The sequence below is a fragment of the Periophthalmus magnuspinnatus genome, chromosome 4 (genome assembly GCF_009829125.3).
Source record: "Periophthalmus magnuspinnatus isolate fPerMag1 chromosome 4, fPerMag1.2.pri, whole genome shotgun sequence".
Taxonomy (NCBI): Eukaryota; Metazoa; Chordata; class Actinopteri; order Gobiiformes; family Gobiidae; genus Periophthalmus; species Periophthalmus magnuspinnatus.
The window spans coordinates 27,096,562-27,122,405 of NC_047129.1; the positions used below are offsets into that span (position 1 = coordinate 27,096,562).

Genomic DNA, 25,844 nt, shown 5'->3' on the forward strand with positions numbered 1-25,844 from the left:
TCACCTTTTGTAGGCAATAAATAATGTATTGTTAAGTCGATGTGTTTTCATCATGCATAATTCAAGGTAAAAACCATTTCCATCTTAAATGGACAGAGTTAGGGCTGCATAAGGTTCTTTGGCCTTTCCTGCCCTTCTTGAAGTAAACAAGGCGTGGAACTATTTTAAACGATTGAATTGGTCTAATCCATTTCGCCAGAGTTGACTTGGAGCTCCAAAATCTTCAGATCAAATATTAATTTTAGAGTGGAATCTTGTAGTTTTGATCTATTCACAATTACAAAAAAAAAATATTTGATGTTAAGTTGTGCTAATGAACAACTTTTTGAATGTATTAATTATCATACTGAGCTTGGAAGCAGAAACTAATTTGAATTCAGTGAGACAAATTGCTCATTTCTATGCAAAGAATAGGCCTACTGACTTTCTTACAGCAGACCATGCTGTAAGGGAGGGGGGGGGGGGTCCATTATGGCATTAAACTCATCCATCTTGCACCGATCTTTATATAATTATGTCTTTGTTGTGCAAAAATACTTTGACCATACCATTCTTAATGTGACTTGTTCACCTCTCAACAAGTCTGACCTGTAACTTAGCCTTGTGGTGTCACCTGCTTGTCTCCACACAGACAAAAGTTTAATGCCATACTGTGGAATTGTTCAGGCAAAGCAATACCATCTAGACAGAGGGAGGGGCCGGTAGTGCTACATCTGTAGGAAGGGGCTGGTACATTTGATACATATTGTTTTGTATCACATTTTTAAGTGACAAGTGGCGTATAATAAATGTATTGTTGAAAGTCCAATAAAGGAAGAAAGATAGTACAGCTTTAATTATCCTAATAAGCCTACCTAATGGATTATACACAAATAGCCTGTAAATAAATAGAGGCAGTAAAATGTCCAATCTCAGATCTGAAGAAACACAGTTGTGCTCCAGAACTTTATTTACCCCGGTGTTACAGGAGAAGGCGTTGTAAATCACAGGCAGGGTGTAAAAATGTGACATGATGGGAGCGTCCAGGAGAGAGGGCCGCTGCGCCTGCCTCTCCGTCTCCATGGTGACCGGAGGGAGGGGTGGACCCGCCGGAAACTGTGTCTGCAGTGCCAGCAGAAAATGAAAGGTTTCCCAGCTGATTAAACCCATCTTTTATCAGTGCTGGTGGATAACATCTTGCACATATGAGTCTGAGGGGCCGCATCAAGTCCGCGTGGAGCCCGGCGCTGGCATGACTCGAGCCGTGCGTGCGCTTTCTCTTTCAGTTTTAGAGCGACAGTGTGTGGAGCATCGCACCGGCTGAGAGCGCACTGGAGAGGGATACCGCCCGTCAATGCTAGCGAGAAAAACACTCGCTGGCGCCACCGCAACAATGGCACGTTACTACGGGATTTCTTAAAGTGTTCCGTGCCGAGCCGTGTGCCCGTGGATCTGGATCGTTATGGCTAAACGGAGGTGCTCTGTGAGGCGTGCAGTTGCCTGATATTACCGTTTCAGGCCTGCTTTTTCCATCTGGAAATTTCTCATCGGGGAAAGCAGGCCAGCTAGCACCGCTAGCTCTCGCCCTTTCTGCACCGCACTTTTGGCGTCTGCAGTGCACGTTTTTCAATGACTACACACTTTACGCCATCGTCTATGTATTTGAGGACTTTATAAAACCACACGGTATTTTATGGGATTCATATCGGCAGAGAAGGAGCGGCCCTAAGCCAAAATGGTGAACTGGAGGCGGCTGCTGCGAATGTCCAACCGCTCGTTTTTGGCCTTCATATTCTTCTTTTCCATGTCCACCACCTGTCTCTACTTCATCTATGTGGCTCCGGGAATAGGTCAGTCCTCACTGGTAACACTATCCACTTTGCACTAACAGCTTTATGGGCTGCACTTAATGTGATTATATGAGGATTATGATGCAGCTCTGCTCAGATCCTGTCATGCTCTGGGCTAGCGCCGTGCGCGCTACGGGGCTAATTAGCTCTGAGCTAGCCAAATATACACCACCACATGCAAATGTACAGCTACAGAGAGAGTGCAGATTCTTACTAGTGTCATTTTCGTTTTTACTATGAGTCAGTGCTGCTTATGTATAGATAATCCACAGTCGTGTAGTTTGCATCAACCTCAAAATGCAAAACTAAACCTCAGAATGAATGAATGAGCTGTGTACATTAGCGACCTCTGGGATGCTCAGCCATGAAAACATGAACATCATCTAATATAAAAACACTAGCTTGACATGTTCTTCTAGTTATAATCTTTATTTAAACTGTGATCCAGCTTCACTTTCCTTTCTGTTACACATAGACACATGCTGTAAAAATAGTTCCAATCAAAGCCATAAGATTATTTGGAGTTCAGATCATGAATTATTAATATCTCATTCCATTTCACTACTGAGATGTTTGTCTTTTTATATCAAGAAGACATCATCATAATCTTGAAGTTGCAGTCTTCAGGTTTCAGGGCCATAATTGGACAGTTCAAAGTTTCCTCCCTTACTATGCACTTTAATTTGAATAAGAACTGTAATAACCAAAAGATTCATATTATTCAATTAACCAAATACATACAAATAAGGAAAACGATCCCCCTGTATTGTGTCCACTGCTGTTTAAAGCATTTTACCAAGGGGCTGTAGTTCTGTGTGTGCATCAGGCCTCTAAATGATGTGACTGGTGGATAACTTGCGGTGGTCACATGCCTGGTGAGATGCATGTGTGTGCTGACCAGATTTTTATGCTGATAGTTAGGGCTTTTACTGGCAATCATTGGGTTTATGCTCAGCTGGAGCGGCTGTTAATGGAGATTCTCTTGTGCTAGCAGCCTGATTGTCAATCCACAGTGGAGATAAAAGGGCAAAGAATAGATGAGGGCTCTCCAATTTAAGCTGAAAGAGGTGACGCCATCTTTGCTCTCAGTCTCTGTACTTGGTCTAAATCTCATTCAGTCCTGTTTCAGTTCTGTTTCAACTTTTGTATAGCTTCTTTGAAATCCTGTGAAAATTGTTACATTTTTGAATTAACACTCAATTATTCATGTGGTCAGAAAGATGATCATGTACAGTGCAGTAGATTCACATCACACCTATTTTACCAGTGTTAAATAACAAAATGTTCTGTTAATAGCACGAGTGTAAATGAAATACTAAAAAGTGTTAAAATTCACTTTGATGCAATGATAAATATATCCACATTATGACACAAACAGCCTAAACATGATTTACATATTAACTTTGAAATGCAAATCCTTTTCAAGTCAGATGGTTCCTCTAAAAATGTATTCTATGTCTGGGAGTGTAACACCTGCTTTTCTGGCCTACAGTGCTAGTAAAATACAAAAATAATTTAAAAAAGTTTTTCACACAAGCATTTTGTCATTTTGCAGTAACTCAATTATTTTGGGGTATTTTGGCATCTCCTGAGTATCGTCACAGCGCATGGGATCTACTACAAATGGTCCAAGTTAAAAAGAAATGGATAGTTCAATATATGTCTCTAGCACTGATTTAATAATTATATTTTAATACATTTAACAATTAAAACTGTATTTGTATTGTATTTTTATTGTAAAATACAGTTGTCACACTGCAGGACAACTTTAAATATTTAGACTACACTGAACACAGATTATGAATTGGAAAGATATGCAAGTTATTTATTTAACCCTTGTAGTTGAAGAAATCTAAGGACAATGTTACAATTTAAAGACAAATATTACGATGGCTTAAATAGGCAGTGGGTTTTGGTGCACCCAGATCATGTTCTGGTACATCCAAATGAAAATCTGAGGCGCACCGGTGCACCCAACTCAAATCTTTAGTCTGGAGCCCTGACAAGTTCACGCTGCGTCTATGTGCAATTTATACGCCATTATTGAGCTCTGATTAATTGAATTTGAGGAAGAAATTTTAGCAAGTGATTTCAACTGATGACACAAATATATAACAGTATATTTGTACAATGGATTAGTCCCTATCATATATGTTAAACTCTATTTCGATACTAAGGGGTAGACTCACTACTCAATACAGATTCTGATACCACAATGATGATTTAAAAATCTTTTATTTAGAGAGAAAAATGTTATTTTCAACATTAAATAGTACTTTCTTTTATATTACCATTTGGCCTTATATCTGTGTAATCCCTCAGTCGTACAGGGAGGTTCCATAGTGGTCCATGGGCTTATACTAGTTGGTCTTATTGTTCTGATTCAACTCAAGATCATTCTGAGGCTAGGAAAGGTTCATTTCTGTCTTGCAAATGTGACTTTTTTTGTATCGAAAGCTGCTCAAATAAGTATCTTGTTTTCAGTAATAGTTTTAATATCAATTAGTTTCTTATTTCTTATACTTATGACAGACCTAGCACCTATTTTATTTTGAAGCACAGATGGTTGTGTTGATGTGCTGGCTTTGTTGAATCCAAAATAACTCTTACCCCTTACACCGGTGTTAACTTACTGGCAGCAGTGTTGTACACATCAGATAATAATTGATTACACGGTGACGTGCATCAGGGCTTATCCATAAAGAATGAGCGGACAGATGGGTCGTAAATAGGTTCTGTTTCAGTAGTGAACGTTTGACAGATGGGCGATATGTGATGGCTTATTACAGCTCATTATGTGTTCACAAGTTATCGGGATCATGTAAATCAAACACAGTGCTTTAGCCTTTGGATCTCAACAGAAAGAATGCCATCTCTGAACTAGTGGAATGACCTATATTGTTCAGTAAGTTGTTTGGGAGATAAATCTGACTATTGAACCCGGGACTGCAACAAATGTATCAGTTTTTCAGTTAATGGACTAATGTTGGAATATTTCCATGTTAATTATGATCTTAAAAGGCCTCTATCTGATTTTCATCTATTCTTGTCAAGATACATGCTCTTTATGTCATGAATTGTATGGTAAAAACTGCTAAAGTTAACAAATAAAATCTAAAAGACAGTAATTAGTTCATTTTACGTAGCATTTTCTCAGGTAATAATACAGAAGCTACTGACAGGGTCACCTTTTATTGTCCAGTCAGGCACTTTGTAACTTATAATTTAAACCAACTGCCTGAGACTGTCCTTTCTGTCAACAACTGTCTGGGATAAAATGGGTGGGGCTAAAAGTTCAGACTGAAACATGTTACCTAGTCATGGTTTGAAATCATGTACAGACCTTTTAATTACGATGAATTGCAATCCAATGTTTCAGCCATATATAAGTTTTAATCATTTTCTCCTGCGACAGTACAGCAGTATATCTGTGCTCTGGTTCCACCACCTGCTCGTCTTCATGAGGATGTTATTGCTTTACCTGGAACATTCCACAGTATGGCCATGTTACATGTCCAATCTGTGAAGAGGCAAGCCCACTCACTGTAAGAATATGTTTTGTAAGTGTAATGCCATACTGTGGAATATCCATGGCTATTGCAATAACATATTCAAGGAGACAAGAAGTTTGAGCACCTGTCTTCACCAAATCCTCTCCGTTTAGACATTTTTGTTGTAAAGTTGTGATTAGGAAATATGAACACTGACACCTGAAGATGGAGTGAAACAAAAATCTAGCCAGTGCCACTGAGCTGTTAGAAGAATACATTTCTGTGCATTTATGGCAGTAAATGGCTGATGCTTTTTTAATGCATTATCATTTGGTCTGACCACTGCTGATCCATTGCAGCACAGGTCACATTGTGTTGTAGCCTGCGGATCTGCTGACATTGGCTTAATTTTTACGAGGTTTTTTATGACTTTGGTCTCCTGATGTGGACCAAGCAGAGCCGTGCACATTCCCCCCGCTCTCTGTTCTCTCTTCCTGCAGTTCATTCATCTTGCAGCCGGGAATTCAATTTTAAAGACCATCATTTCATGCTTTGCTGCCTCATCCTCCCCCTTTTGACAAACTCCACTGCTGTAAAGTGTGAGAACGAGTCTGCTACTTACGGATACTCTGCAGATTTTATATTGATTTATTATTCCGTCCCGCCCACTTTTGTTGTAAATGCAGCTAAACCACTCTTTCTTTGTTGGCACTTTGTTAAGCAGGAAACATGGGAGGTGGGGGGGTCTTTTGTCCCAGGCCCCACAGTCTTAGGGGCCCAGAGTTGCGAGGCTTCTTCACCCAGGCCCCCAAATTTTTGGAACTTATTCATAACATTAAAATTATATTGATTAATATCCATGACATTTCTAAACTGTATCGTTAGCGTGATATAAGCATTAATCTCGCTTATTTTGGCCATGATATTCACATCACAAAATTTCAATATCGTCCCAGGCTTAAGGTGTCTAAACTTAATGTAAGGCTGGAAATGCTAAGGCCTCGTCCAGTTGCCTAAAATAACTTGTTGATCATTCTAATTTAGCTGTGTTGACAGTTTAAGTTCAAATTTGGCATAATAGTGTTGGAACAAAATATTAATGTAAAAACTGAATTTCTGATCTTTGAATTTAAATACAAAACAAAAAAACTAAAAGTGCATATTTCAGTGATCCATTCGAGAGATGAGATTATGAACGGCTAAATGATGAATCGATTTTTAATTCAATCCGATTTTGTTGTTTTTTGGGGTTTTTTTTGTAATGTTCCAAAGTCTGGGACCAGCTACAGAAGGTTTATTTCAAACTTCCTCTGTGTATTAGAACAGCCCAATCTCATTCATCACTCACTCACTTGGTTGCACTGGCTTTTAGCATGAGCTGAGCGGGACACTTGTATTGTATTTGTATTGTTCTATCATGTTTTTGCATGTTTTGTTTTACAAGATTGTACTTTATATTGGGTTTGTACAGCACTTTGGGCAGTTGCGGTTGTTTTTAAATCTGCTTTAAGTCCATTTGACTTGGAAATGGATACATTTTATACAATTTCAGTCTAAATTTTGGCTAAAACGTTACATGTTTTGGCTTTTAGTATTGATTTTAGGAACATCTAGCAAACAGACTTTAAATTAGTGTCATTGCTTGAGTAATTTGTCTAATTTCTTCCTTCAAAATCTGACCTCTGCTCCAGACCACATGCTTTTACTGGCAGAGGATTAGCTGCAGACTTCTCAATTACAAAGACCCTGGCATAGACATGTAAACCTTGATCTTGACTATTTGGAAGTACAATTTATGCCACTGACACAATAATCCTGGTCCAATTATCCCAAAAAATGATTCTAAATGTACGACATGGTTAAAAAACACAAACTGCAATAAGTAGTAGTTTGTAGTGAGTAATAGAAGTTATTTATACAGCTCAAAATAATCATACTACAGAAAAATAACAAAAGATTCCCTACTACTACTACAAACGAACAGTACCCATGATAAGTATTGACCCCACCCCAAAACTGATTGTTCCATGTAACAATAACTCAATATAGTAATTATCATGACAGGCCTAATCTCAACTCATACTTGATTATTTGCACAGCTCTATCCCGCAGTCGTCTCTTATGCGTACGTGTGGAGTGGTTTCGTCCATATATCTTGCAGACTGCAGCAGCATGTTGTTTGGCCTCACTGCCCCTCTCCTGTGACCGCTGCATATCTCTGCTGCCCAGAGCGAGGCAGTCTGGTGCCCTCTGATAACACGCGCTCTCATGCACATGTACATTAGCTCAGGCACTGTTATTTGTTAGTTAATGAAAATCCCCCTCTCGTGTATGCGATATGGTTCACACGGTCAAACGGAAGGGAGCTGGCAGATTAAAGGGTGATAAGTTTAATGGTAATTGGATTGTAGTGCTTTACATGGGACAGTTTGTGGACATATCAGGTCAGTGTGCACAGGAAGCACAACATGGGTGAGATTGGCTTTGAGGTAGATGAGAGTATTACCAAAAAAAAAAAAAAAAAGCATAATTAAAATATTTAGTATAGGGTAAGGGCATAACAAACACATTAATTGAGAGTAATTGACTGGTTTCAACCCTAATCCACTTAATTAATAATTCATATTTTATAGACAATCACATTTTCCAATTGCTGCACACAACTTTGCTCTTCATAGTAATATACGACATATGATGCTGTGCTTGGCTAATCCAGGGCTCCACAAAGGGACCTAATGCTCACAAATTTCCCCTTTTTTTGGCATCTGAGAATTTCTTTTCAAGCACTGGCACATGTTTTGGATATTTATATGAAGTGCGCACAAATACACAGAAGTTAAATAATTTTCTCAGTCAAAACTGCTTATCATTTGCATGAAATGAGGCTCCAATTCGATATCCTTTTGTTCTAATAACGGGATGCTCACACCCGACGTTGTGCCACTTCGCCCATTTCCCCCGTGACTTAATTGCTGAAGTTTTATAATGTGCCAAGTGTGTTAGCATGAGGCGCTGACTGCATATAAACTGCTATTCGCTATAATCTGCAGCCTCTGTGCTTTAAAATGATCCTCATATGGAACAGGAGTAGAGAGTATGCCGTTACCCAGACTATATATAAATAATGAGAGGGGACACTGAGAGACCTGAATAAAAATGTTCTAAATTTCTACTTTAAACTTGCATTTACTCAGTATATGATTCATGATATATGATTGTTTCCTGCTCAAATAAATCTGTCTGCATTGCATCTATTAGCTGGTCACATGACAATTAAACAATTAAAAAAAAGCCTATAAATGAGGTCTATAGTATTAACTAGGAAAAAATTATATCAATTTGTAGAATATGCCCCTAATTTTTCAGATTTTCTCCTAAAAGATTTCTAAAATGTTGGATCTTTGTAATCTAGTGCAGGTAGCCAGAACCGAATGCATTTCTTGTGAATGTCAGTCACTCAGTCTGTCCAGAGCCCACACAGAGAAGGTGCTTGTTCCCTAAATGTCATGTCCAGTTTGGCGCTTCGGTGTGAGGAGTCGTGCTGCTGCCGGAGGGTGCTGTGTGCAGAGGCGACAGGTGCGACAGGCTCCACATGCTCCTGTCACTGCGTCTCACACCTCTCTTTGTATCCAGCAGTCTGTCTGTCTGTCTGACTGTGCAACCCCAGGACCAACCATATGAGATTTTTCTTTTGTGCGGTGCATTCAGCTGTAGGGGCAGAAAAACAAAAATGGAAGAAATTAGAGATCAACTGATATGGGTTTTTTCATTGCCGATGCCGATTGTTTAGAATCCAGAGCAACTGATAAGAGCGGGCCGATATGTTGGACCGATTTAGATAATTTTCGCCCAAAATATGTCATTTTAAATTCACCACAAACTCAGCCACAGCCCTTGTGACTACAGTTCTCTTAAAGTTTTGTAGTAAAGTTTTCTGTAGTTATGGCTTTGCACTGAAGTGTTCAAATAAAACTTTATGTGCACTCTTTAGGCCGCAGATGAGCCAAAACTAAATATCGGCATGTGTTGGAGATTTAAGGCTGATAGTTGATACGCTAAAAAGTGCAAATATCGGTTCATCTCTGTAAGAAATGCTAAATATTGAGCAAAAGGTCAGTCAGGGGTGTACTTTTTTCACTGGTAAACTGTATATGATGTACAAAAATAACTAGGAGCAGTAGAAAATGCCATTAAAACATTTGTAACTTTCTGGTCAAGCTGCCTAAATCTAAGTGTGTGTGCTTCCAGTGGCCATCACAGTTTCAACTACTATGTGACATTACACAGGACTGCCCTGATTAAAGCCAGGCGATTACAAACACTTGGCTGCAGGGGCGGAGTTTAAAATATGGATACTTGTTAGACCAATCACACTGCTCCTCCTCCCTCCTCACTCTTCTTTAATAGCAAGACAAATCTGTCAACTGGAAAAATGTTGCAACGATTTGTCCAGTTGATAAATTTAAACTTCATCTTGCTATGGATCAGACCTGGATGACTGAGGGATTTCACAGACCTCTCTTCTTTAATCCACACACTACCCAGTTTGGCAATGCATGTATCTATATGTACTTTTAATCTCCTTTTAATAGTTTATTCTTACTTAATTTTTCAATACTTTCCACATCCAGGCCTAACCATAAATGTGCTGCAACTGCTGCCCAATAGCTACAAAGGGAGTCTAAAATGGTTTAAAAGAGATTAAGCGCAAAATCCCTAGAAACACTTGAGTTAAGAGTGTGAGTAGGTGCTTGCCGGTGGTGCAATGTCTTCCTGAAGATGTGAGACAGGCCTCTGCTTTGACAGTGTTTAAATCCAGGCTCAAACGGTTCTGTTTAGCTGTGAATATGACTTTTTATTAGTTTGTATTGTGTTTTTAATGTTTTTCTTATTCTGTAAATCACTTTGAATTACTTTGTGTAAGATTTGTGCTATGCAAATAAACTTTCCTCGCTTTGCCAGTGATTTACTGGACAGCACAAAGACGTGGTGTATTTTTGGACTCCTGCCTTTCATACTGTTGATTTTAGTTTTCTAATAAATAATAAAACATCAGCTTTCAAACTTCTTCCAGCTTTTAGTCAAGCTCCCTCAAAACATCTCAACCTCACCCTCACTCCTGCAAAACACCACTTAAACTACTTTATACGCCTATATATTTTTTTTTACTATTTGCAGAAATTAACATTATGTCGTTTTTGTTGTGTACCCATGCCAATAGATTTTTCACAATACTTTTCTATTTTTCAAGTTTTGACCTATTAGAGTTGTCAGTATCGATTAGTACCTAGGTATCGATTCCAAGACTTATGAAGACTTAAACTAGATTTGATATAGATCCAACGTACCCTAGTAACTATAAGACCACATGTTAATATACAATACACTACTTTTATTGTGTTGAAAAGTTATTTAACATCATCAAAGCCAATATTACATTTCAAGTCTTTTCTTTAAAATTTAAATAGTTTGAAATTTTTGTATTGTTGAACCAATTTCATCTGCATTCTGAAATAACTTGACTGTCTTGCGGAAGCTAACAAAAACTACCCACAAACTAAGTGCTCCCTTAGTTCTCCACCAAAGTAATCTGTAATAGTTTTCACATCAGCATAAATAACATCAGAAAATACATGCGCTCAGCTTTGAATGTGATCATACGCTCTAATGGCTCCATAGATTGTTTTTCCATCTTTCTGCGTTTAGCTTGCCTTGCTTCTTTCCATGTTGCAAACGTAAACAATCAAAAAAAAAGTCTACTGAAAATCTACTGAGCATTATGGCTAAAGTAATGACTGGGTTTACCATATTACAGTAGCGGATGTTGATGGTAAAACATAATAATAGTGGATGTAGTAATAATAAATTGAATTGTCTTTATATAGATCCTTGCAGCGTTGCCAGAAATCCAAAAGCTGCTACCGTTCCAATGCGTTAGCTCTGATGGTCTTTCAATGGGAGAGTTAGCTTTAGCATCCAAACATTACAAACTATGAAAAACCAGGGCTGTTTTAGCGACTGGTAAGCATTCGACCACACGCGACTAATATCAGAGCCTTCCTAGAAAACATTACCACCTTGTAGCGTTGCTGTATGTACATTTGTACCAAAATTAGCATACACGCTAACAACCACGTAATAAACATGTACGGCGGACGATGATCCACTAAAAGTATAACGTGTCTGTGTAATCCCTCAGTCGTTCAGGTCTGATCCATAGCAAAAAACGAAATTCAAATCTTAACTGGACAAATCTTCTTCACTCCTACAACGATTTGTCCAGTTAACAGATTTAAATTTCGTCTTTTGCTAAAAGTATAACAGTTTGACAGTTTAATTTGACTTGTATTTCATTAAAGGGCACAAATCCTGCAAACATTAGTGAACTTTAGAAACTGTAAGTTGGATATTGGCTAGTATTACTTGTTGCCAGTTGTAATAAACGTATAAACAGCCATTTATCAGTGCAGAATTTTGTGTTTTTATTGTGCTCATTAAAATCCTGTGTGCTGAACAGTTCTAAGCACATCGCTCTTGGAAATGTCTATAGAATTGTGAGCTCCCTGTTCGGGGGCTTTGTTACTCAGGGCTATTTGTGGAATGCTATACTCAAACCACCAAGCACATGCCGTCTGCCTTTACTCACCAGTTCTATTGGTTTGCCTGAAATGTTCCACAGTATGACATTAAACAGAGAAGCTAAGCAATTACTCCTCCACCATGGGCCCTTCACCACAAAAACGTACATAGTGCACCTTTTTAAACAGGAAAAAAAACACATGATAATAAAAATCCTTTGGTAAACATTCCAATAAATTACTGAATATTTGTTGTTTCCTAGGACTTTTTTTTTTTTTTTTCTTACCAATGACATTTAAAAACGCTAACGTCTGTTTACCTTGTATTTTCATCTATTCGTCATCGCGCTGTAGATGTTTTAAATTGCTGATCTTTTTAACCCCAGGATCCGTCAATCATCACTTAACAGCGTTTGGAAACCCACTCACTGCTGTAATGTTGTGGTTACTGTCACTTTGGCGAACAAATAAAGTATTTTTGTGCAATGGCGTAACTCATAAAATTATCATAATTTATCACATCGTGTAGTCTGGTATTTGGTGCGACAGAAAAACCTGATCTGTGACGAGCAGCTGTGAACACTTTGGTGACTTTAGATATTTACATTTTATTTAAACAACCCTGTCAGAATTTTTTCAGTTCCTCTTCTTCAGGCTGAAGTCGAAGAGAATTCTTGGTTGACTAAGGACCGGCCCTTTGCATCGATTAACTGACTAAAAGGGGGTATGGCGTAATCGCAGTTTTTGGGAAATACTTTCAGAAATATTAGGATCTGGCACAAAAACGACATACTATAACTATATATTTTGTACACAGAGAATTTCTCGTAAATGTCAGATTAAACCGTCCAGTCATTCCCAAATCTCATACTAACGCAGTGCATGCCTTCTCCTTTCTGTTGTGGTCCATATAAATAATCCTAATAAAATAATTGGCTGACTGATGATTAAACACACAGAACATTTGGTCAACTAATTGGTCAACGTTGTCTTAATCGACTAAAGGATTACAGCTCATGAATTTAATTGTCACAGTAGGATCTCTACAGAAGTTTTGTCCATGTAATTTGTATGTAAAGGTTATATATATATAATAACATATTCAATTAAAATATTAAATCTTTTTCCCAATTTTTTCCCCAATTCACACGACATAGCTCTTTAACTGTATTGTAATGATCTGATATTTTGTGGTTCGTTCAGAGTTGACTTCTTCTGTTGTTGTGTCGTTAATGTAACTCACATGTGCCAAACACATGTGCCAAACTCAAGGCCCGGGGGCCTTGAGTTTGGCTTTTTTATGTGGCTCGCGACAAGGTAAATTTAAATGTATGTCATGTTAAAATGTCAGTTTATCAGAAGTTATGCAGTTACACAGACATATTTTTTATTTATTTGCAAATTTGACATGAACCATTTTGCTGATGTGGCCCTTGGTGAAATTGAGTCCGACACCCCTGATGAAACTGCTTTTGTTTGTGACACTCGGTTGCTCTAGTGAGTTGAGACTGCTGTTGTTTTGCTCTTGTTTTGGCATGGGTTACGGCCTACAGTAGCCCATGTGTTCAGAAAATAAACACCCAGACGAAATTTGGAGTGTTTCCTTACACCAGAATGCTACAGTATTTTCAAATCGCTCTGTTTCTTTAGTTTGTTTTTTCTTGCAATAAGCGCTTCTATATTGCACCTTTTCATTTCAGTCCACTACTTTGGTATTTGAGACATTATTTAAAAGATAAAGCTTCTAAGACTTAACCATTTTAACTGGTATACCGCATGTTTTTTGCTAGTACTTGTAAGTAGTATAATTAATTGATTTTGTGATTCTGTTTCCCTCACAGCGAACACGTACTTCTTCATGGTGCAGGCTCAGGGCATCATGCTGAGGGATAACGTGCGGACCATAGGACAGATGATCAGATTGTACACCAACAAGAACAGCACTCTCAACGGCACTGGTGAGAAATACATTGAGGTTTATTATCATGTGACGTGATGGGTAAACTAGACTAAGATTGTAACAAATGTGTTTTCAGACTATCCAGACGGCACGAACTCCAGTGAACTCCTGGTCCAGCCAACGACATACCTCCCAGAGAACTTCACCTACTCCCAACACCTGCCCTGTCCAGAGAGATTACCTTCTATGAGTGAGTAGACTGTTCAGAGATGAGCTTAGCGTAGGAAAGTGGTTCAGTTGGTTTGCCAAAAGAAGTGGAACTAAACATTAAATCTACTTTTTTTGCTACTAAACTTTGTATATGGTGTTTTAATAGCGTTACATACTGTTCCTATTCGTTTTTTGGACTTTTTCTGGTCAAAAAACGGTCAAAAACTGGGTGGGTTCTGCCTCCAGTGGCCAATTTCATGTACTATATGACATCACACATGGCTTCCCTGATTAAAGCCAGGTGTTTCTGATCACTAAGACCTGACAGCAGGGGCAGAGTTTGAAGTGTGGATACCTGTTAAGACAAATTGCACTATTCTTATACTTCCAGACCTGGCAGACTCCTTCCATCTCACACTTTTTAGTCCTTCAAGCACCGTCCAAGGTAGCAGCTGTATTTGAAATGTGGGAGGAGTTTAGGTCTTCAGTCCCACGTACTATTACTGTTACTGTTGCTATTAATATTATTCAAGTAGAATTTAAAAACTAGTGACTCAAGGAATGACTCAAATAGGGGGGAAGGAAGTATTTGGTGAGCTACTGCTGTAAGTATTAAGTAACTTTGTACTTTATTGTTCTCAAAGTCAAAGTTTACGTTTTATTTCCCACAACACTCAAAGAGTAACTGAAGGTATTAATTACTACAAACTGTTTCAAATGAAGCTTGGACCTGACTTTTTTTTTTTTAAGTGGTCCATAAAAATATCCAGACATTTTCATTCTTAATCATTTTTTTATCAAGAAAAATGTCACACACATTAAAATATTAACAAAAACACACTGTACAAATTCACAGCAGTCTCAACTCACTAGAGCCAGTCTCCAAACTAGACCAGTAACTAACAAATATTTGCTTTACCGACAAGTTGATGTGAAAGTTCTAAGTGTCACCTACAAAAGCAGTTACATTAACAACAACACATATGAACAGTTACAAGAACAACAAAAGGCGTCAACGCTGAACTAACTACTAAATATCAGCTCATTACTATATTATTTTACATGTTGAAGAGCTTGTCCTGTTTTCCACAGAGGGACTTATGGACGTGAACATGACTGAAATCCCCATTGAGGAGATAGAGCTCAAGTTTTCCAAGTTTTTCGACATAGAGTTTGGAGGTCACTGGAAACCAAAGGACTGCAGGCCTCGCTGGAAGGTACGTGTACTTCACTGTAGTAGCGTAAGAATATTACATCTATTATTATTCGATTAGCTGGTTCTATAACTATGATACGGTAATGGTAAAGAAGACTGGAGGTTTAAAAGAAATGGAATACTAAAGTTACATTTTTTTGCTCATTTAGATTATATACTTCTTGAAATGCATTTGTGTTCTCTTATTTTTAGGTGGCAATCCTAATTCCATTCAGAAACCGCCATGAACATCTGCCAATCCTCTTCCAACACCTCATCCCCATGCTGCAGAGACAGAGGCTGCAGTTTGCCTTTTACGTCATTGAACAGGTAACACGCTTTAAAGACCCTTTTCAATGCAAATATGGGTTTATTTTGCCTTTCAATAGTAGTATGTTTTGGCATGGAAACATACCACTATAGTTTTTTTTTTTTTCCTTTTAAGTTTTCCTTTTTTTTTCCTCCTTTCATATTATATTTTCACGTATAATCTTAGATCCTGTTCAAAACTGTACGACTGACATGCCCCGCCTCTTCACAGTGGCATTTCACGTTAGCAAACAGATTTTCCTTTATTTCGTTATTGTTTGAAAATGTCTATGTGGGCATTATTTTATCCTATATATATGACCTTACCGTCTAATGTTTTGAATAATAACAAGTGAAGTACAGAGCGGTAGGGGTTAGCTCAGAAAAAGTTGATTTTTCCATAAGATGTCCCTTTTTAAAGCTATATTACACAAATTGTGAGCTGAAAGCCATGTTATTATATTGTTATCTCATCAAAAATATACCTGGAGTTGTGTTTTGTTTCATTCATACCTGTTTGATTAGTCCTTTTATTAGTCTGTTTACATCTACAAAGCTCAAAATGGTGTTTTCTGTTTGAGAGGAAAAACTCGGCTTAAATATGCAGGGTTTGTGTGTTAATTATTTGTGAAATGAAACAAAACTCGACTCCAGGTGTGTTTTTGGTGAGGAAACGACATCATAACAGATCAGAAAATGTCATAATGCAAACCCTTTAATTCTTGCATGTCAGATTACAATTGGCGTTCTTGTCATGTTATAATTCAAACGGTTTGTTATTGCGTCCAGAGCGGGAGCCAGCCTTTTAACCGAGCCATGCTGTTTAACGTTGGGTTCCTGGAGGCCATGAAGGACCTGGACTGGGACTGCCTCATCTTCCACGACGTCGATCACATCCCCGAGAACGACCGCAACTACTACGGCTGCGGACACATGCCTCGCCACTTTGCCGCCAAGCTCGACAAGTACATGTACATGTGAGTAACGACAACACTCAAGCAGCGTTAGGCCTATTACGATAATTACTGTATCGAATTATACTGGGACATTTTTTCTTCTTGAGTTGTAGATGGTCCAGTCTTCAACTGACATGACACATTATAGATACTAGAACTAACAACTTTAGTGTTTCATTGTACTATTTATATATTGCCAGCTAAAATGTTTCATATGACACTTAGATGTGTTAGTTGTGTTTTCATTTCACACATGTTTAACACACAAACCCTGCATGTTTAGGCTGAGTTCTGAAACTCAGCTGTTCTGTTCCACCTTCTACTGAACTAAAGGTAAAAGGTTGCTACAGCTTCATGACATCACAAGTTGATAATATATAACCTTTATTATAGGATCTTTTTAAATCAAATACTAAAGGGCCTGGACCTGGTTTCAAACAAAGTGTCAGGAACATGTTTTAGTTTGAACTTTAAGTCTCACTTAGTTGTTGCTGCCTCTGTGATATTGCACCATGACACACAAACAGCTGTCTGTGCGTCATGATGCAATTATTTTCAGATAGTTTTTCCTGTCTCTGCTTGCTATTTGCCTTTTTTTTTTATCCTCAAAAATGACAGAAATGACTGAGAATCAAGCGTCTGTGATAGTGTCAGGCAGTTTGTTTCCCATGATTCTTAGTTAAATTGTGCCTGATTGGATAAGTTATTATTACTTGATAGCATTTTCTCAAGTAATAACTATGTAAAATGAAGAGATTATATTTAACTCATTCTCAGTTTTAATCTTGATAGCATTTACCATATGATGCATGAGTAAAGAGCGTTTATCTTGACTAAAATAAATACATTTTGTCCTCATAAAAGTGTGTAAACAGATTTTAGTCGCCACAGTGAAGTGACAGTATGCTGGTATTTATCAAAAAGTATTTGGGAGATTATAATATGCAAGTCTCAGTTTGCAATGTTAATGTTGCTCCAGTACTGATACTAGTAAAGTAACTCCCTAAACAAATTCACCAATCCAATATCATACTTTTTTACAAAACCCGTCCGGTGCCAGCCACATCTGTTTACTGCGTCTTGGCTAATGCTACGGTGAACACCCTGCGCAGCCTAAACACTCTGGAGGCTCCGTAGACGCTAACACACCAATTATAATGGAGAAAAGATTTATGTTACCTCTACAGTATTTACATTTTGGCTTTCGAGCATAAGCAGAACTTTGTGTCTGTGCTTTTCTTTTTGGCAGACTTGTTTATTTTACATACCGGTAATTAGCTGTGTACTCTGGGGCTTAGCATCTCTTTACTGACACACTGTTTTATTCACACACTGGGGATTGAAACTCTGCAAAAGCTCTACCCTGAGACAAAGTAACCTTATCTGATATTTTGTAGGATTCTATGCAGACCTGTCATGATAATTACTATATCGTTAAATATATGAATGCTGGGACAGTATTTTTTGTGGGGGAGAGCAGAGTATTTATCGTGTGTAAATTTTATTTTTAGCACTACTGGAAATTTGTTGTGTAATTTTTTGGCTATATGATAAGATTTAAGTGGTAGATTAAATGACTTCTATGACTCAAACTAACTTCTAAGTACTAATGTGTTTCATTCTTCTATTTATTGCAGCTCAAGTTTTTTTTTAACAACACTGTACTTGCACAATAACCCTAAAACAGAATTACCCCCCAAAAACTATTCTAAATAGGTTTTTTTCCTTAGTTTCAATATTATCATCTATATTTTCTTCATCAATATATTGCACATCAAAATTTGTTATCGTGACAAGCCTAGTTCCATGTTTCGCTAAAAAGCACCTAGCCTCTTTCTAAAATGTTTCCAAATAAGCAGTGATAGTACTAGCTTCTCTATTACTGCTTTCACGTTGGAACCTCTTTAAAGTGGCATTATGTAACTTTTCTAGTGTAGGGTTCACAACGTGCTCATCTTCATACGGATGTTATTATCATTATTATTTGTGCTACATTTGGAATATTCTGCGCTATGGGAATAAGCATATCTACACTACTTTGCTCAAATCTGACTTGTAACTTGGTCTGGTGGCATTAATATCTAGTCTCCATGGAGAAGTTTAATGCCTCAGTGGAACATTGGCAAAGCAATAACATTTCCATAGAGACAAAGCAGGCACTTGTATCCTTTACCAGAAAAGTTACATAGCACACCTTTTAAGCCAATGTATTGTGTTTTTTCCAGTCTTCCATACAGCGAGTTCTTCGGCGGTGTGAGCGGCCTAACGGTGGAGCAGTTCAGGAAGATTAATGGTTTCCCCAATGCATTCTGGGGCTGGGGAGGAGAGGACGACGACTTGTGGAACAGGTCAGTCTAATGTGTGATGCGCAACCATTACCCGACGCTGCTTTGTCTTCCCAAATTAGGTTTGTCAGGTCTCCGCCATGAAACAGATGCTTACTGTCTGCGTGGCTATTTTAAAACTTGTTTGGCTGTAGCTTTTTACGCTAATGGAGATTCACTTGAGAACAGGTTTTACCCTAGATAACCTCCCTCGTAGAATGAATGTAGTGGAAAAGTTGAGAGCGAAGAAGTTATTGGAGGGTCAGAGCTATTGTTGTTTTACCTGGAAAGTTCCCTACATTTACATAAAACACTAAAATCACCATGGAGACGAGCACGTGACACCACTGCATTGTAGTTTTAGCTTCTAACTGATCACGTGCAAAATAAATATGTTTATACCATACTTAAGAACATTTCAGGCAAAGCAATATTTTCAAAAGACAAGGGTGGCACGGTGGCAGAGTAGTTGGCGCTTTTGCCTCACAGCTAGAAGGTTCTGGATTCGATTCTGGGGTGGTGCAGGGTCTGTCTGTGTGGAGTTTGCATGTTCTCCCCATGACTATGAGAGAGTCCTGGGTGCTCCGTGTTTCCCTACCACTAAAAACATGTACATGTCCCATTAAAAAGGTGTAAACAAAATAAAAGTCAGAAAAAAATCTTTATGAATCACTGCAATAGAACTGAAGTTGGGTTTTGGATTCAGGACGAAATTAGTAAAAATATAGCAACCACTGGAGCAACATTGGCTTAAGAAGTACCAGAGTGCAAAACATCCAGAGAAAATAATATATTAAAGTAAGCAAAAGAGGTGTGAAACTCTGTAGCTGTTGGGTCACTACTGGTAAATATTTTAATCACACTATAGCGTCAGAATACTTTTGAATGAACAAAAGTTTAGTTTTCAGCATCTTAAAATCTCCATTGATTTAACATTGAGATAAAAAATTGTTGTGACACGTCCTGAGCTCTAAAGTTCAGAGAGCTTTTGATTAATTGTCTTTGTATTGTTTTGATCAGAGTCCACTACGCCGGTCTGAATGTGACACGCCCTGAAGGAGAGCTGGGGAAGTACAAGTCCATCCCTCACCACCACAGAGGGGAGGTGCAGTTCCTCGGCAGGTGAGATCAGGCAGAGTGCTGGAGAATAGTTTATGGTTTATATTTAGGTTTGAGAAGTTTATCCTTTCCATGCTGAAGCTTTACAGTCTCACTTCCCCGTTTCCTGCATGCAGCTGTAAAAATCCTGATCTGTTTGGGTTTTTTAAGTTCGTCAAATCAAGCACATATTGCGTCTGTCAGTTGTCATTGTACAGACTTAAAACAAGGGGAAAACCTCTGTGCACTAAAACAACAAGTCCTCCTTGGTTGTCACAAAAAATGGCTTTTTGAGGTTCTGAAAAGAAGCCAGTTGTAATGTCAAAGCGCCTGACAGTTTAGGTACTATGCAGTTTATCACTTGTAGACGTGGGCAGTATATCAAGGTGATCAATGAGGAATAATTAATGATGCTAAAATATTAATATCTATTTTAATTGGCATGAAATAAACAGAATATTTATTTATGGATATGGTGTATTTACATGCGAAAATAGTGTTGAGAATCTTCCTCTTCTCGCAGTCAAAAGATGGCCGCTGCAGTTGTCAATGTTGCAAACTGCGTTATCCGTATCCAATAATATTTGTGTTTTTAGGTACAAACTGCTGAGGTACTCCAAAGAGCGGCAGCACCTGGACGGCCTCAACAACCTGCTCTACAGCCCCGTGGTGACGCTCAGCAGCCTGTACAAGAACATCAGCGTGGACCTGTCCCCAGAGCTCGCCCCCATCCAAGACTACTGACCTCTACACGACCCCCGATCCCGCCATGACCTCCACAAGCCCCGCCCCCACGCGCCCCTCCAGCCAACTGGAGCGGAGAGAGAGGGCGCAACAGGACAGATGCAACATGTAATGCTGCCAAGAGATAAAAAAAAAATTCAAAAGAGGAAAAAAATTAGGATAATAAATAATACTGCGGCGCAGGAGAGCTTTTTTGCAGAGAACAGCGCTGTGTGTTGAGTGAGTGTGTGACACGGGCGACTGCATGTCCTTTCTGTGCCAGCTTTCCCCCTTCTACTCGCCCCTGGTCCCTGGTTCTTTTGGAGGAGCAGCGGCATCTGAGCTCCAGTGTCTCCTGAAGCCTTAATGTGGCAGAACCGGCTCCGCACTGCTTCACTTCACCGTAGAAGCCAACACCAGTTTTGTCTTTTATTTTTATACATATCAGTTATTAGAGGCCGAGAGCTCCGCCAAACAGGATCTGAGCTAGGTCAGTAGAGATATTTGTGATGTACATTTTTTATGATTTTGATAAATGCAATTTATTTTCTGGTCGTGGGGGCCTTAGAGAAGTGCTCCTCTGCTGTTTGTTTTTGCTGCACTGCTGCTGATCCGCATGAATATGTATGTAAATATCAACAGAACACATATGTAAATATTGGCCTTTAAAGCTCGGACATAATCCAGCGATATTCCAGTGAGTTTGACTTTTATTTTGGCAGCTACCTTCTTTCTGAGGATTTCATAAGCGTGAGTGGTTTCTTCCAAACAGGAAGACGTTTGTTTGGCTTAAAAAATATCCAAATCTAAAGATTTGACTTTAACTTTTGCATGCCTTAATTTATTTTGTTTACCAGATGTTTTGTTTTCTTTGAGACATAAATTATTTCCTCTGTTCAAGATGTACATATATATATATATCTATATATATTTTATTTTAGCCTTTCTGCATTTTCTCTTTGAGGTGCACTGTGTGAAGAGTTTAGCTGCTCCAGAGCGGGGCTGCGCAGTCGGACATGATCAAACTACAATGAATGTTGCAATATTCTCATGATCAGTAACTCCTCAAAATCTGAAGTCTGTACATCCATAGTGTTGTCACGATACTACGGAAAAGGCTCCATATTAAACACCAATTTTGATACCAGAATGAAAAGAAAATAGACAATAGAATGTAATTTTCAGCACAAAATAATAGTGCTTTCTTTACATTATAATGTGGTTTTATTCTGGTGTTGATTAAGTTTAAGATTACTCCAAAACTGTTAAAGAAAGGACAAATTTTGTCATGTTTATGGAATTTTCAGTATTGATACTTGTCAAATTGAATATCTATTTTCAATATTGGTTTTAGTATCAATTAATATCTGAATTTCGATACTTTTGACAACCCTACCTCTTATATTAAAGTGTGATGTACAGTTTTAGTTGCCACACAATCGTTACAGCTTCAGAGGTGCTGAAATCGCAGAAATCTTGCTACCGTAGAAACCATTTTTTGCTTATCTGGAGCTATCCCCACTGCGCGCCCCCCTGTGGACCGGAGGAGGCTGCTGTCGGACGTCTGTACAGGGAGCAGGGTCGGCCATGACGCAGACCCAGTGCTGTCGTCAAATGGTCAGGTTTATGAGATTTTTTTTTTTTTTTTACTCTGAAATAGTTTGATTTTTTTAGTAGTTGCTGGACCCTGTGAGTTGGCTGTTTTGTATTGTATCGTATGGGGGCTGAAGCCGGGCTGGTGTGTGTGTTAATGTGGTCCCTCAAATGTTCCAATGCTGTGTACGAGTCTGAGAGGCCAGAATGAGAGAACTGTAGAGCGGAAAGCTAACATAATGCTAACGCTACTCGTGTTCTTGAATGGCTGTCAGATAATGAAGGGTTGTTTACACTGGAGTGGCATGGTCTGGTGTGATTTGGTATGGTTTAGTTTTTATTGCAGAAAAATGTTTTTGCTACAAATCAAAAAAAAAGTAAAAAGTTGACAGAATTCCATATATTTTGTCTCTCTATGTTGTGGTGAAAATTTTGCACTTAGGTGAGATTAGTACATTGGTATATTAAGTATCTTATTAACTTGAAACCAGACATGACTAGAAAATAAATAATAGAATAATAGAAATAAATAATTAACAATTTAAATAAAAAAATAAAAATGTATCAAAGGTGAGAATGCCAGAAGGCTCTATAACCATTGAGTCGCATAAATACAAATATACATTTTTTTGGAGGAAATTTTTTTTATCGAAATTGAATTTGGAAAAACCTGGAAAATTGGTTGGTTGGAAATTTTAATCTGTAATGAACGATACACCCTGCAATTGTCAAGATTTCAATCAGAATTTATCAGATTTGGAAAATTGGAAAATATCCAAATACATTAGTGTCCTAAACTGAAATACCATGCAGTTTTTCAGTGTAACACAATATATCTAAGTAAGTTTTCACAAGATAACAGAAATAATTGACTATATATATTTTTTTATGTATCAAAGGTGGGGTGGGAACTCCAGAAGACTGTAAACCAATGATTTTGGTTTAAATAATCAAAATATCGCCATACCAACTCAACTCACACCATCCTCCTGGTGCAAACTCGACTCGGGCTGTGAAGAATCAAATTTCTTAAAGCTTTGAGCGCTCTAAAGGTTGTGATAAAACTCGAAGGCATTTTTTTTTTTTTTCAGATGTGTTTGCTGTTATTCTCTCTGTTTGAAGTTTGACCATGAATCGTTTTGTGTTGAGTACAATCACATTAGTGGCCATCAACGGCACGCTCTCTGATCTGTGACATTTTTTATATTGGTTTCTCTGATACAGACACGCATAAGTGGGAAGTGAAATGTGAAACTGTGGTTAGTACACCAAAGAAACCCTGTGAACAAATTCATTGAAAATAAGGACCAAAATAGACTTGCGGTTGGTGTTGAGCGGCAATACAGAATCATAACTGTTTAGGTTTACGCGAACTGTTCACAACCATCTGACCTTTCAAACGAGGTCCTTCAGTTGTGCAATATAGTTATAATAATTGAAAAAAAGTCAATTTGGGTTGACTAAAAGTTTGGGCACACTTTTGATTTGACATAGATTCTCACTGAAGGCATCAAAAAACTATGATTGGATAGATTTGGAATGTAGTAAACAAAAAAATGAACTCAAAATAACTCAATCAAATAAAAAATAGACACCCTTTGCTTTGATCACTGCTTTGCACATTTCTTGACCCTGCAAGACACAGCTGGGAAGTAAAAAAACATTTCATCATAAAGTTCATTGAGAGGTTAAGGGTTTGCAGAGATGTCAACAAAGCAACAAAGCAAAGGGTGGCCACTTTGAGGATTTAAATGAAAAATATATATATTTTGGTGAGTTATTTAAACATTTTATTACATAATTCTGTATATCTTGCGTCATATTTGTTGTCTTCTGTATGTATATGAAATGCAGAAACTATAAAAGACTAAAGCAAAATATAAACTGTCAAAATTGATGCTAAACTGCGCCCTCGGCCTTTATGTATATGGGCAAAAATGCTGTGAAAAGTTTGCTCAAAGATTATCTACAACCAAAAGCAATAGTTAGAGCAATAACGATTAAGTGGAACATCCCAAAATGACTATAATGTTGAAAGCTGATCTTGAAAATTAGCTGTTTCTATGGAAGCTGTGAAAATCTCTTTATCGTCTCAGTGAAGTTTTAAGTTCAGAAAAAAACGCTTCTTCAAATCCAAACTGATGCAACATGACAGAGAAACAACTGAGTGAGAGGCGGGACAATGTGGGTGGAGCTAACACATTCGTCTCTTATGATTCAAAATTAAGTACAGAGCCATTAAAGCCATAGTATGTAACTTTTTTTTGCCACAAATAGATTGAAAGGAAAGTGTTTTTTTCATTACGGATGTTTTTATAGCACTGAAAATCTGATATGTCCTTACTGTGAGTGGGCTTGCATTTCCACAAATTTGACTCTTATTTGGCCCGGAGGAGGGGCTTCACCTGCTTCACCTGCTGTTTCCATGGAAATGTTGTTCCTTTGGCTATAATATTACAAAATACAGCATTAAAACATATCGATTTTCACGTATGTTTTTAAACTTTCTATTTCCGTGGAATCATTCAGTTGACTTTCCACCTCTACAAAGTTTCATACTATCGCTTTAATTTTGTTGCAAATAAAAAAAAAAAAAACAGTCCCATCTTTCTGACCAATCAAAACACATTCAAGTATGAATCTATTCAGTCTATAAAATGTGAACAGGGCCGGTGTAAACGTTAAAACCAGCCAGTTTGAAACGGCTAAACATTTCTTCAATATTTTTTCTGTATTGTCCAACACCAACTTTCAATGTGACGATCTCTCTCCTTTCTCTCCTTTTCTGACCAGAACCTGCGGTGTGAAATGGCCTGGCTGAAGTTTCTTTGTCGTTTTTTTTTTTAAGTGTCGATGAATAAAATTAGGCTTCCTCTTTTGGCGACCGCTGCCCGTCTTCTGAACGATCTCTGAGCCACAGTATTGAGAAGTCTGCAGCGTGGTGCAATAGAGCGACCTATATTTGTTTACACTGAGTATTCATGTTAGAAGAAAAAAAAGCTTTATCATTTTATACAAGATGGAATACATAGGATCGGCTTGACTGAAAACGGTTAAATCAGTTTGCGAATCCAAAATGTGTTGCCTTTTTTTGGATTGAAAAACTTCTGTGATTTCTTTTTGAACGTGTTTTCTTGAGTTTAGTGTCAGTGGTACATTTCCTGGGTGTGCAGATAGGGGGCACTGTGACCTCACTGTGTAGCATTAAGACGACGTGGACATTTGCAAAACAATAATCTCCGGCGACGTGACAAAATATGTTCTGAACTTTAAAATCGTAGTTTGTTTTTTTTGTCAGAATATACAACTTTGGTCACGACAAAGCTAGCTTGCCTTTGTCATATGTATTTTCGTTAAAATCAGTATCGTTTGGAGTTAAATCGAGAAATGGACGAACTTAAAACTTAAAATTCAACTATAAATGGCCAAAATGAGCAGCGAATTATCTCATTTAAGTTAATTAGCCAACATGGTACTTGCTAATGTAAACTATTCTTACTAGAAAGCTATTGTTTTGTAAATGACCACAAGGTAACATTAGTCATACATAGGCTCGATGATCCACTGTTTAGGGCATATACAGTTAACGTATTGTAAATGTATTGTTTATTTTTTATTTTTTTAAACCTTCATACAGC

The 25,844-nt window shown here is 38.0% G+C and overlaps 1 protein-coding gene across 1 annotated transcript; it reads left to right on the top strand.

Moving 5' to 3' along the window:
- Positions 1–1,060: 1,060 nt before the first annotated feature.
- On the top strand, positions 1,061–25,193 carry b4galt6 (UDP-Gal:betaGlcNAc beta 1,4- galactosyltransferase, polypeptide 6). Its single transcript, XM_033965085.2, has 9 exons — positions 1,061–1,829; positions 13,740–13,856; positions 13,935–14,048; positions 15,101–15,225; positions 15,417–15,533; positions 16,302–16,489; positions 18,694–18,816; positions 19,813–19,914; positions 20,487–25,193. The coding sequence occupies exons 1-9, from the start codon at positions 1,715–1,717 to the stop codon at positions 20,632–20,634; spliced, it is 1,149 nt and encodes a 382-aa protein (XP_033820976.1). The 5' UTR covers positions 1,061–1,714; the 3' UTR covers positions 20,635–25,193.
- The last annotated feature ends 651 nt before the right edge of the window (positions 25,194–25,844 follow it).

Bases quoted from the DNA above. Each gene is read 5' to 3' on its own strand.
- b4galt6 (XM_033965085.2), top strand. From the start codon at position 1,715: ATGGTGAACTGGAGGCGGCTGCTGCGAATGTCCAACCGCTCGTTTTTG. The intron at 14,049-15,100 runs GTGAGTAGACTG...TGTTTTCCACAG, and splicing joins AGAGAGATTACCTTCTATGA to AGGGACTTATGGACGTGAAC. The intron at 15,226-15,416 runs GTACGTGTACTT...TCTTATTTTTAG, and splicing joins ACTGCAGGCCTCGCTGGAAG to GTGGCAATCCTAATTCCATT.